General features: G+C 41.7%; 1 protein-coding gene across 3 annotated transcripts in view; it reads left to right on the top strand.

Moving 5' to 3' along the window:
• The window catches only part of l3mbtl3 (L3MBTL histone methyl-lysine binding protein 3), a 152,857-nt gene that overhangs the window by 23,114 nt on the left and 115,877 nt on the right, over positions 1-13,866 (top strand). For all 3 annotated transcript variants that reach the window (XM_072251539.1, XM_072251538.1, XM_072251537.1), the window contains exon 5: positions 10,901-11,048. In XM_072251539.1, coding sequence (XP_072107640.1) covers positions 10,901-11,048 — 148 coding nt within the window. The remainder of the gene's footprint in view (positions 1-10,900; positions 11,049-13,866) is intronic.

Below are 13,866 nucleotides of genomic sequence, written 5' to 3'. Positions count from 1 at the left end.
GGACCAGAGGGATCTTGGGAGCCATGTCCATAGATCTCTCAAAGTGCTGCGCAAGTTAAGGTTCTAAGAAGCCGTATGGTGTGTTGGCCTTTATTAGTCAGGGGATTGAGTTCAAGAGCTACGAAGTGCTGTTGCAGCTGTATAAAAATCTGTTCAGATCACACATGGAGTATTGTGTTCAGCTCTGGTTGCAGGAAAGACCTGGAAGCTTTAGAGAGGGTGCAGAGAAGATCTATATACTACTAAAATTCTCATGCTCTGTTTGTCTGTTTGTGACCTCCAATTAGCTCAAATGGCGCACTATAGCGGCACTATTTTAGGCTAAATCGACTTAAAATGCGCTAACTTGCAGAATGCAGGCAAAGTTCAGGGTTATATATTTGTATAAAATTGCTCACTCGCCAAAATCAACAGCCCCACTTTCACCCGAGAGCCAATGTCAGCCATGATGGAAACCACGACACGACACCACGACGCATATGCACGGCCAGCCTCAGAAGCGACTCACGATGCTCACAGCAGTGACACCAACTGGAACAAAAGGGCAGGGAAGCTCTATTTCGAGCAGTCGCATTCTGCTAATCATCATCAGCATGTGCAGGATTGGGACAGATCAAACTGAGACCCATCAATAAGAGATAATTAAATCTTATTGTAATGACGTACTTTGAGACACCCATCAAACCCTTTGCTGCAGTCAAAGGACTGTGGTGACTATATCACGTCCATTTAGGAGAACGCCAACCACCATCAAGAATAATCAGCATCCTGGAGGCTTTGGTGTTACTGCTTCGTATCTTCTATATCCAGCATTAGGGTAAAAAAAGATATGGTCAGCCTAATTATGCCAGCTGGAAAGGGAAGGGGGACAATATGGTCAAGAGATGACACCAAACGTTGTCGGGAAGCAGTAGGGAGAGGGAGAGAACAAGAATCGGATGAGGCCAGGGTCGCACGACTCCAGGATTAAAGAGTCAGGACAAAAAAGATGAGGGAAGAAGAGACAGGAGGAGAGACATGCACGTCTCCAAAATGACAACAGCTGGCATAGAAGGAGGAGAGATGAAGAGAGAAAGGAGCTGATAAATGCACGTCTCCAGGATCAGAGACAAAGAACAAACAGCAGAAAAGATGAAAAGATGAAGAGATGAGAGAATGAAAGGGTTGCATGTCTCCAGAATGACAGAAACAGGCACAGAAGGAGGGGAGAGGAAGAGACAAAGGAGCAGAGAAATGCCCGTCTCCAAGATCAGAGACAAAGAATAAACAGCAGAAGAGATGAAAAGACAGCAGATGAAAGGAATGTACGTCTCCAGAATGACAATGAAAGGCACAAGGGTGGCAGATCAACCAGAAATGATGCCATTCGTTAATGGTGTCTTTCGTTAAACGAGGAGGAGCTATATTTGCTTTGCTACACGTCATTCTTCTTTAATAAACTGAGTTTTCTTCTTCAATTTCCAAAGGAAAGCGATACCAATAGCATTCAAGAAAATTTAATGTTCATTCTGGTCACATCAGACTGCACTACCCTTCTCTCAAAGGGTGCCCCAACAGGCCACCCTGTTGTCTAGTTTTCAATGATACTGCCTGGATTGGGATGCGTGTCTTGTGAGGGCAGGTCGAGTGATCTCAGGCTTTTCTCTTTGGAGTGAAGTAAGACAGTGGTCCCCAACCACTGGGCTGCAAAGGATGTCAAAGCATGTGCTACCGGGCCGCGAGGAAATGATATGATTTGGCGATATGAAATGATAGGAGTCAGCCGCACCTTTCCTCATTCTCTGTGACGCACTGTTGAACTTGAAATAACCTACCAAATCATACCAAATAACACATAAAACCTAAAATAACACCAACATATAGTAAGAGCAGGAATGATATGATAAATACACAGCCTATATAAAGTAGAAATAATGTATGTACAGTGTAGTTTCACTGAACAGAATCAGGAAGATTAAGCCAAAACCGATTTGTAGGAAAAAAAATCAGCACGTACACACATGCGCGCGTGACGCATGCGCCCACAGGTGCCCGCGCAAGGCTTCATGGTCTTGGTAGTCTTTCTCGGGGTAAACACAAGTGTCCCATATTTGACTGCTACTTTTGTCCCTTATTTGGGTGTGAGAAGGTTGGCAACCCTACTTGAACATCCCCCGCCGTGGGCTGGTCAGCAAGAATATTGTCAACATTAAACCGGTCCGCGGTGTGAGAAAGGTTGAGGACCCCTGAAGTAAGATGAGAGGTGACCTCATAGAAGTTTATAATACTGAACTGATGCTTGTACCTCTTCATCCAGCTGTTAAGGGAAAACCATCCAGCACCCATGTTGATGTGGGTTGGATGGGACAGAAGCTGTGACTAGCAATGCTTCTTGGCAATCTTATAACCTAGAACATGGATTGAACTTTCACTGTCATCTAAAGGAGATTCCATATCCAAAGGAATTCCATATTGAAATTCAAATATCATTCCTCAACCATTATTACATGATTTTTTTCATTCTAAAGAAGAATACCAGGATGCTGCCTGGAGTAGAGTGTATGTCTTATGAGGACAGGTTGAGTGGGCTAGGGCTTTTCTCTTTGGAGCAAAGTTTTAAAGAAGCAAAGGTGGACCTCTTTCTCCTACAAGCTTCAAGTTTTGACATTGAAAATTGTGAAAAGTAAGACTCCTAGCTCTTTCGCTTCAGAGAGTATCATTCTGAGCATTTCTGTACTTCTCTACCTTGTGATTGGTCTTACTAAGCTCTCCTTTTCTAGTTGTCAACGTATGGATTTGCAGAATGTCAAAAATTACAGGAGTCTGAAGCTATTCACCCCAATGTCTGTACTGGTGGAAAATAAAGCTGTCCACTTTAAATCTGAACTCACTAAATTTCCTCTCTTGTGCAAAAAGAAATTGGTCCTTTTTTGTTACAAGCAAGTCTCAGTCCAGTCTTCACACATTCTCTGTATATATACTCGGCACCCTCTCCAATCACACTTTCTGATGACTAGTACTCACACTGTGGTCAACTATCTCTAAGTATGCTTGAGTTGGTAACAGCCAACAAGCTTACTGAATAAATTCTGTGGTTTGGGGCACTGTGAGATATGGCTATCTTTGCAAAAGTAATATTGATGTAGCTAAAGGTGTACTGTGGGGAGCTTTCTTACTGCTTGCATCACTGTCTAGTTTGGGGAGGGGATATCGTACGGGATCGAAATAAACTGCAGAAAGTTGTAAGCTCAGTCAGCTCCATCATGGGCACCAGTATCCAGGACATCTTCAAGGAGTGATGCCTCACAAGGCTGGCCTCCATCATTAAGGAACGCCATCACCCAGAGCATGCCCTCTTTTCATTGCTACCATCAGAGAGGAAGTATAGGAATCTGAAGACACACACTTAACGATTCAGGAATAGCTTCTCCTCTGCCATCAGATTTTTGAACCCATGAACACTACCATAATCAATTTCCCTCGGGATCAGTAATGTATGACTATGACTACCTCAATGCTTTTTATTTGCACTAATTTGATTTAACTTTATATATAACTGTTTTTATTATTATGTACTGCTGCCACATAACAACAAATTTCTCGACTTATGCCAGTAATATTAAACCTGATTCTGATTTGGTTTCTGATGTTATAAATTCCGGATCTCATGGGTTTGTAATTTTGTAGGTGGAGATCTGTGATCGGTCAAGCACTGGGATAGTTTGGTACTCTCCCATGGTTTGTGGCATCTCATAGTTCTGGTTACAAAGCTGGTAGCGATTATCTATGAATCTATTGTGTCCGCTCCGCATGACCCAATATAAAAAGTAGCCACTCCATTACAACATCAATTTATGCTGAGAAGGGGTACACTCAATTGGGACCACCAGTTTCATAGGAGATCAGAAATATGACATTACTGTGCACCATGCAGTTATTTAAGGCTCTGAGGATTTTGGAAACTGATGTCACCACGTTAAGCCATCTGTCTGTGGAGTAATCAGCAAAGTGGAAGACTGATGATTGCAGTCCCAGTGCTGCAAAGTTTCACCATGACTTCATTCGGTTATTTCTTTCAAATCTTCGGGGGAGTGGAATATAATGGCAAGATCAGGCTGCAAAGGTACTACCTTCGGTGGAGCCGTCTGTCACCAGCCATGTGATGTGGGCCACCATGGCCCAATTCCCGATTCCAGCATAAATTTCCCACGTCCTGCTCCCAATGATTAAATATTACTTGTAGCACTAGAATGTTTGGAAGGGAAAATATTTCATTCTCTTAAAGAGTGCATACTACTTCAGTTGGATTACTACATAATTGCGATGTCTATGTCCCATACTCTTCGCTTTTTTTATTAAGTGCAATCAGAAATGCTGATCAAGTCAACTATTTCTCAAAGAGAACGCTGATAGGCCAATCAGATGGTTCACTGCCGCTCAGCGATAGAGCACAAAAAAATCATATGTACAATTAAGAAACATTTAAAAAAATAGCAGAAATACTGGAGTCATGATGAAGTCTGCTGGAGAGAGACATTTATACACATGCTGTCCTCCATAATTCAAAGAGATTGAAATATAAGGTTGCAGGGTGACAAAACGTGACGGGCACTTGGAACTAAAAGCTAATCCCTACCAGGAGAAAACAGCACCCGTTCTTTCTGCACAGTTTTCTCCAGCAGTTTAAGGACTAAGTCCAGCCGAAACATAACTCACAAGTGCTCTTGAAAGTCAGGTAGTAACCCTGAGTCCTGACGAAGGGTCTCGGCCTGAAATGTCGACTGCACCTCTTCCTAGAGATGCTGCCTGGCCTGCTGCGTTCACCAGCAACTTTTATGTGTGTTGCTTGAATTTCCAGCATCTGCAGAATTCCTGTTGTTTGCGGTTATTAACCCTACCTACCAACAACCAAGCATTGCTATTAAAGACTTCATGATGGTTCAGCATACTTTTCTCTTGCTTTTTTCTTTGTGCACTCTTGAAGTTGCAGAAAGAGTGTTATCTGTTTTTTAACTTTCATGTACAGTTTAATGTTGGATTTGAAGTTTTTGATGGTAGTTTGTGGAAGAATAGTTTTACCAAATTTTATATGCATCAATAGTAATTTATTTGAGCATGTTTAGTCTTGACAGCAATGTAAACAGTCTAACACTACTTCTGTTCTGAGACATTGATACAAGCCTACTCTTCTGTTTCTCCCTTATTAGGGTTCAAATTACAATAATAGAGTTCCATGAAGAAATGTTTTATAACTTGCGATATATTTATGCACTTTGAAATCTTATTGTTTTTTTTTCAGTTGAGTTATGCTTGGGGGGAAAACGTCTGGGTCTTGCATATCTTCTGCCTGAAAGTTAATACTTTTAGGGCCTTGTTTGAGTAAAAGGGTTTCAATTCTATACTATGTTTGGTTTTTACTTTTATTTAATGATTGAGGTTATAGTCGGATGGCAAACAGACCACATAAATGGTTTGTACAACTTCGCAGCTGCTGAAAGCAAGTGTACTTGTAGAATAAGAAGCCTGATCCAATGCTTTCAATGCACCCAATACACCTACTTTCTCCCTTTGTAAAGTAATCAGGTACTGAGCAAGTCCCCTAGACAGCTTGAGGCCAGTTCACTTCTGAGTATTCCAAGCCTCAGACCCACAGTCAAAGATATCCTGGTGCCCTTGGTTCCTCATTAGCAAGAGTAAGATGAATCCCAGCCCACTAGGCACAATTGTGAATTATGGTAGACTAGTGCACTTCCTGATATACTCTTGGGTATACCACTAACATATCCTAGCACCTAATCAGTCTTTTAGGATTCAGGTGATTTCTCCATGTCTGCCTGATATTATTGTGACTGCTGTGGGTCATAGAGATGGTAGCATTACCCATGGCATCAATGTACAAGGCTTGTTTTTTCTCCCAGGATCTGTTTGTGCATTTCATTGAATAACTGATGAGCACAATAGCTCACAGTAAGTGCTTTTTTTTCAGCCTATAAGATGTATCAACTTGCAGTGTCTGTTACAGATATCACAAATATTAGAACTGGCTATTCATGGTCTCAAGTCAGGGGACACCACTGATCTTTGGAAGTCATGCCTTTTGTCTTAGTTTTGCTTGTGACATGCCATAGCTAATGAAGTCAGGTCCTTTCCAGATAAGGCTTTATTCAGCTTTTGAAAAGGTTAGCAGCTTCCTGGCTGATGTTCCATAGTTGACAAGAATCTTCTGACCTATCTTGTGTGATGTCAACTGCTGTCTTCCATCGCAGTTCTCTATTTGCGTAATATTCTATTTCCCCGGTACTATGCAGAATATTGGAGGTCATTCCAACTGCTTGATCCTTCTGTACACCATGGATCCAAAGGATTTTTCTAAAAGTGGATTTTGATGGTTTGATATTTCATAATATTGAAGGTTCAATGGTTCCAGTTAATATCAGAGAATGTCTACAATATACAACCTGAAATTCTCACTTTCTGCAGACATCCTCAAAACAGAAGAAAAACCCCAAAGAATGAAGGACAGGGGGAGAAAAAAAAGTAAGAACACCAAAGCCCCCTGCCCCCTTCCCACACACAAGCAGCAGCAAACAGCATCGACCCCCCTGCCCCCCCACTTATTCAGCATAAAACATCAGGATTTCCACCATGTGCCATGCAAGCAACAGCAAAACCCTCCCCCTCCCCCCCATGGTCTACAGTACATCAGGACCTAACTGTTCACTCCAACATTTCGACATCCAACAGGCTCTCTCACCAACAAGGGAGAGACAGATATTGCTCCTTCCACAGTAAGAGAGGAGACAACGGTTGCTATTTCGATGTCAATCTGAAGTGTTGCTTTTTTTGTTTCTTTTTCTGACTAGCAAACTCTAAAACTAGAAAATATGAAAAGACTTCCAAGTCAGCTGATAGATGAACAAAAATCGAGATAAGACAGTGCTGTGCCTAAAACATGGGTTGCCATTATATTTCAATGCAATACAGGGCATCTCTTCTTAGCATGTGGATTTGGTGTAATGATACTGAGCACCAATAGGTATCAGCAGCAAAAAAACACAAGCCGGCATTAAACTGCTGTGAATCAATGTGCGTTCATTCATTAGAAATGCCACTCTTAAGCCACTTAAGCAGAAGGTTATGAAGGATGTTTAGATTTTGGCATGTGGTGGAAGCAAATGTAGAATGGCATGGACATGTCTAATAGAGTTCAGGCACTGGAGTGAATTGGAAGAGATTTAATAATTCTCAGATTATGAAGTGAGTGAATCCAGGATGGTAATGGTAATGTTTTCTTCCTCTTTCCTCCCTCCCCCCCCCCCCTTCCCGGTTTGCACCTCGGAAGAAATTGATCTTCCTTATGGCTGTTTTCAATGCCTCTTTCTGGCCTTTCTCAAAGGATTTGAAGTTAAATGATTAGGAGCAGAATTAGGCCATACAGTCCATCCAGTCTTCTCCCCCATTCCAAGATAGCTGATCCTGGATCCCACTTAACCCCATATACCTGCCTTCTCGCCATATCTTTTGATGCACTGACTGATCAGGAAACAATCAACTTCCGCCTTAAATATAGGCATGGATTTGGCCTCCACCACAGTCTGTGGCAGAGCGTTCCTCAGATTCACTACTCTCTGGCTAAAAAAAAAAATTCCTCCTTACCTCTGTTCTAAAAGGTCGCTCCTCAATTTTGAGGCTGTGCCCTCTAGTTCTGGATACTCCCACCAGAGGAAACATCTGCTCCACATCCATCCAAGCTAATCCTTTCTACATTTGGTAGGTTTTAATATTATCCCCCTGCATTCTTCTAAATTCCAGTGAGTACAGGCTCAAAGCTGCCAAATGCTTCTCATATGTTAACCCCTTCATTCTCAGAATTGTCCTCGGGAACGTCCTCTGGACTCTCCAATGACAACCCTCCTTTCTGAGAGATGTTGATGATACTCCAAGTGGTCCTGACTAGTGTCTTATAAAGCCTCTGCGTTATCTCCTTGCTTTTATGTTCTATTCCTCTTGAAATAAATGCCAACGTTGCATTTGCCTTCTTCGTCACAGACTCGACCTGTAAATGAACTTCCTGGGAGTCTTGCACAGGGATTCTTAAGTCCCTCTGCATCTCTGATGTTTGAACCTTCTCCTCATTTATGTAATAGTTCATACTGTTGTTCCTTTTGCCTAAATGCATTATCATACATTTCCCAACACTGTATTCCAGTTGCCACTTTTTTGCCCATTCTTCCAATTTCTGAGTCCTGCTGCAATCGCATTGCTTCCTCAGCCCTACCTTCACCCCCACCTATCTTCATATCATCCGCAAACTTTGCCACAAAGCCATCAGCTCCATTATCCAAATCATTGATGAACAATGTGAAAAGTAGCCATCCCAATACTGACCCCTGAGGAACACCACTAGTCACTGGCAGCCAACCAGAAAAAGCCCCTCCTTATTCCCACTCGCTGCCTCCCGCCTGTCAGCCACTCCTCTATCCATGCTAGTATCTTCCCTGTTATGCCATAGGATTTTATCTTGTTAAGCAGCCTCATGTGGCACCTTATCAAATGCCTTCTGAAAATCCAAGTAAATGACATCCACTGACTTTCCTTTGTCCACCCTGCTTGTTACTGCCTTGCAAAACTCTAACAGGTTTGTCAGGCTAGATTTCCCTTGACAGAAACCTTGCTGACTTTGACTTATTTTATCATTAGCCTCCAAGTACCCCGAAACCACATCCTTAATTTATAGACTTTAAAACCTTACCAACTGCTGAGGTTAGGCTAACTGGCCTATAATTTCCTTTCTTTTGCCTTCCTCCCTTCTTAAAGAGTGGAGTGACATTTGGGATGAAACCGTTTTGGCAATGCATTTCCCACTTTGACATAACTAAAGAGTTTGTGAAGCAGCATTTTTTGTAATCTCTTTCATTGCTGATGAATCAATATTGCCTTTGAACCTTGCTTGTCGTCAGCACTTTATTGGGAATTTGCAAGTACACTGCTGTGATTTCCTAATGTATACTGGCAGCAGGAGAGGACTTGATGAGAAAGAATGCAACAGTAATTTATTAGCAAGCAGGTGCTAATTCTTTGTTAAGTCTCTCAGCTTGAGAATAATTTTTAACATTTGCTGCATAAAGGGTTGTGGTTATGATTTATATTATCACCAACTCGCACATAGAGTTCCCAGTTCTCAGGCCCCTGATCCTTTTATTAGAGAAATGCACTGTTTTCAAATCTGAGGCTGTGAGTATTCTCTCTTTGGAGGCTGCTGGTATCTGTCCTATGAAAAGTTATTCACTTCGTCTAGCTACAGCACTTGACCCGTAAACCCTCCATTCACAATTCTGTTATTAGGTCATTCATATAGACCATTAATTTTAAGGAATAGCTGGTGGAATTTGGCTCTGATAAATGATACATTTTGAGAAGGTAAGCCACAGCAAGGCATACTTTGTGAGTGACTGGGTCCTGGGAGAGCTGTAGGATGGGGAGACCAAGGAGTATAAGTACATAGTCCCTGAAAGTAGCAACATGGTTGGACATTGTTGTGAAGAAGGCACCTGGCATCAGATAGCGCATCGGGATGTACTGTTACAGCTCTAAAAGAGGCTGGTGAGATCACATCTGGAATATTGTGTGTATATCTGGCCAGTGTATTATAGGAAGGATGTGACTAAGTTAACGAGCAGGTGGAAGAAAGCATGGGCAAGAATAGCTTTCCAAATGATTATCATTGTCTGATGTTGTTTGGCTGTTGTAACAGTACTTTTCTATGTTGTAAACCTCTTGGTATTGAGATGTGAGAACAATCAGTAAAATGTCAAATCGGAGAGCAGCAAAATAATTTGTAACCCCTGATCCTGATGTGTTCTTTGCCGTACAATTAATGGCTAGCTGGAAGACCAATCCTGAAGTACGTTGGAAGGAAATGACAAGAGTACAATATTACCATATACCTAAATATGAGGTACTTAGCTGGACCCCTTCAGCAAGAAGTCATCAGTAAATCGTTTCTCAGTTCTTCACATGTCCTTATCATTACAGAGTTCGTTTTTAAGAGTTTGAAATTGGAATTTATGTGAATAAAAGGAAAATTGTTTTTTTTTTTTGTAGAAAAGATGAGGGTTGTGGTTTGCCACAGCCAGAAATCTCAGCCGAAGGGGAAAGAGTGCAAGTTGGTCAATTTCTTGGGAGAAGGAGTCTGTTTTCTATCTTGCAGCAAATAAATACGTGCTGATTTCTGGGCTGATGCTGCCACAGCATTGTTCCTGTTAGGTTTCACATTGGGCAAGTATTAAGGCGAACAAAGGGAGCACTGAGCTCAAAACGGTAGTATGAATGATACAGACAGTAGGATATCTGTTAATAGATCTAGTGAGGTGCTTCAGAGAGGCATGAAGGAAATGGATAGCAAGTCAGGAAAAGAGCATGTGTCAGTAAGGTTTTTTGGCTGAAAAGGTGGTTTTTGAGTGGGTAATTAGTAAGGTTAGCCAAATGGTAGAACCAATGTAAGGATGAATGGAAAAACAATGCGTAAAAAGTCATGGTTGGAGGAATTGCAGGAGGTTGCAAAAACCAGGAATGATCTGCAGAAAAGGAAAAAAAGATTTTAAGTGTCAGGCTAAATGTCAGCTGTGTTTCTCATGTCAAATTCATTTCCTATATGGCTACCAACAATTCACCTCTCTTTTAAGAAATGCTGGCTGGCTTTGAGCACTTTTTTTACCTGGAGCTAGTCACTCCCTGTTGTAGGTCCCAGGCTGAAGTATTTAGTAAGCAGCCAGGGTACAATTTGGCTTGCTGCCTGCATTGCAGTCGAAGGCCTCAGGATACTTTCCTTCCCTGATCCCTGCACCATGTTGCTGGGCTATCGAATTATTTAGCTCCTCTTGACTTTCTGTTGATTTTAGTTGTTCTTCTTTTGCTGCAGGGTGTCCGTCTTGAAAAAGGAACCACCAACATGTAACAGTGAAGAAGTTTCAAAATACAATCGGAAAAAAAGACAAAAGCCAGCACTGTCTTTAAAAAGCGATATTAAAGAAAATGGAGAGATGTTGAAGGAAGAGGAGGAAGACATTGTATGTATTAGTTTCTTTTATCTAATTGAGAAAACATATTGCAGAGGCCAATCAAAATATATGTGCTAAAGAATATGTGCTCAAAGAATATGTGCTAAGATGCTAGGTTAATAATATTTTCTGAGCATGTTGACACTTTGAAATATTACTGTGGATCATCAAATACCAGGGATATAACATGAGATACTCCCAGAGAAATGTTGAGATGTCTGGGAGTTCTGCCATCCAGCAAATGCATAATTAATTTTCCTCAAACTCTTAAACAATGTGCAGTTACCTGGAATTAAATCAAGCCTTCAAAGATACGCAAAATAAAAATAACTTGTATTTCTAAAGCTTGCACAAGTAATTGGAGGTGGACAGATTCAATTGGAAAGTAGGAAATATTGCAGGGAAGTTTAACAATTATATACTGTACATACATTCAGTGAGATGTTAGACTAAATTTCACAACTTAAGACATTTTTCTCCAGCATATGCCCTGTCCCAGTAAATAGATTATAGGAATTGGATAAACTGGATCTAATTTAATCTAATGCTTAAAGAAAGATTTTGCAGTTTGAGTTGCTGTTGAACTACAGTGTTGTCCAAACACTTATTTGCTAGTTCAGCAGTTACCTTGCTGCTGGAACTTAACTAGTTTTAATTCTGAGCTGGTTCCTTAAGGAAGTCCAGCTCCTGGCCTTCATATGTAGCTTAGCTACTAATCCCGGCGAAGCAATTTCTACTGACAGAAGAAGGTGCAAAGGCGAGTTATTAGTGTCTTAAAAGCAGTTGCTTTGGGCAAATGGGGCTCGTCAGCTGTAGTTGGCAGCTCATCCAGAGAACGAAAACCCTGATCTCTAACAACTCATGGAGAAGGCCTAAGGGAAAAATCCATAGCTGGAATCCCTAAGGTAGTCCTACACTGAGTTCAGTGCTGCCTGGCAACTTTTATCCCTCTCTGCTTGGATTCATCAGCTGCATAGAGAGGGGGAGCCTGTTACCTGAGTATCAGCTTGCTCTCCATACGATTCTGTTTCTGTTACTTGCGTATCACGTAGCGAGCTGGAATACAACATCCGTGTTCGACCCCAACCAACAGAGTGTCTCGGATATTCAGAGCTGTTACCATAAAGTTAGGGATGTTTGGAGCCAAGTGGTCCCAGGTGATCTCCAATTAACTATGCAAATCATTGACATTTCTTGGCAGCAATCTATTTCCTCTGGGCAATTTTTCACATTCGTGGGTTGATGATCTCTTTAGAGCCCTGAAAGGGGAAAGTAAATTAGAATCAGGTTTATTATCACTGGCACGTGTCGTGAAATTTGTTAACTTAGCAGCAGCAGCAGTTCAATGCAATACATAATATAGAAGAAAGAAAAAAATAAATATAGTAATAACAAATCAATCAATTACAGTCTACGTATATTGAATATATTAAAAATCATGCACAAACAAGTAATATATATTAAAAAATTTGAGGTAGTGTTCAAGGATTCAATGTCCATTTAGGAATCGGATGGCAGAGGGGAAGAAGCTGTTCCTGAATCGCTGAGTGTGTGCCTCCTACCTGATGGTAACTGTGAGAAAAGGATGTGCCCTGGGTGCTGGAGGTCCTTAATAATGGATGCTGCCTTTTCTGATACACAGCTCCTTGAAGATGTGCTGGGTACTTTGTAGGCTAGCACCCAACTAAACTTGCAACCCTCTGCAGCTTCTTCCAGTCCTGTGCAATATTCCCCATGCCGTACCAGACAGTGATGTGGCCTGTCAGAATGCTCTCCATGGTACATCTTTAGAAGTTTTGGAGTGTATTTGTTGACATACCAAATCTTTTCTAACTCCTAATGAAGTATAGTCGCTGTCTTGCTGCCTTTATAACTGCATCAAAATGTTGCGACCCGGTTAGGTCCTTGGAGATCTTGACACCCAGGAACTTGAAACTGCTCACTCTCTCCACTTCTGATCCCTCTGAGGATCGGTATGTGTTCCTTCGTCTTACCCTTCCTGAAGTCCACAATCAGCTCTTTCATCTTACGTTGAGACTGATGTTGAGTGCAAGGTTGTTGCACTAGTTGGTGTATCTCACTCATGTACACCCTCTCGTCACCACCTGAAATTCTACTGACAATGGTTGTGTCATCAGCAAATTTATAGATGATATTTGAGCTATGCCTAGCTACACAGTCATGGGTTTAGAGAGATTAGGGCAGTGGGCTAAGCACAAATCCCTGAGGTGCACCAGTGTTCACTGCCAAGAAGGCCCACCAGCGCCTTTACTTCCTGAGAAAACTAGAGAAATTTGGCCTGTCCCCTAAAACCTTCACTAATTTTTATAGGTGCACCGTAGAAAGCATTCTTCTAGGGTGCATCACAACCTAGAATGGAAGTTGTCCTGTCTAAGACCGAAAGAAGCTGCAAAAGATGGTGAACACGGCGCGGCATATCACACAAACCAATCTTCCGTCCGTGGACTCACTTTACACTGCACGCTGTCGGAGCAGAGCTGCCAGGATAATCAAGGACATGACCTAACCAGCCAACACACTTTTCAGCCCTCTTCCCTTCAGGAGAAGATTCAGGAGCTTGACGACTCATACGGCCAGATTTGGGAACAGCTTCTTTCCAACTGTGATAAGACTGCTGAACGGATCCTGACCCAGATCTGGGTCGTACCCTCCAAATATCCGGACCTGCCTCTCGGTTTTTTTGCATTACCTTGCTTCCCATTTTTCTATTTTCTATTTATGATTTATAATTTAAATTTTTAATATTTACTAATTTTAACTATCTTTAATATCTTTAATATTTGTAATCCAGGGAGTGTGAAGCGCA

Source organism: Mobula birostris, chromosome 2 (assembly GCF_030028105.1).
Source record: "Mobula birostris isolate sMobBir1 chromosome 2, sMobBir1.hap1, whole genome shotgun sequence".
NCBI classification, from domain to species: Eukaryota; Metazoa; Chordata; class Chondrichthyes; order Myliobatiformes; family Myliobatidae; genus Mobula; species Mobula birostris.
The sequence above is the reverse complement of the archived record's forward strand: the minus strand, read 5'-3'. Positions and strand labels throughout refer to the sequence as shown.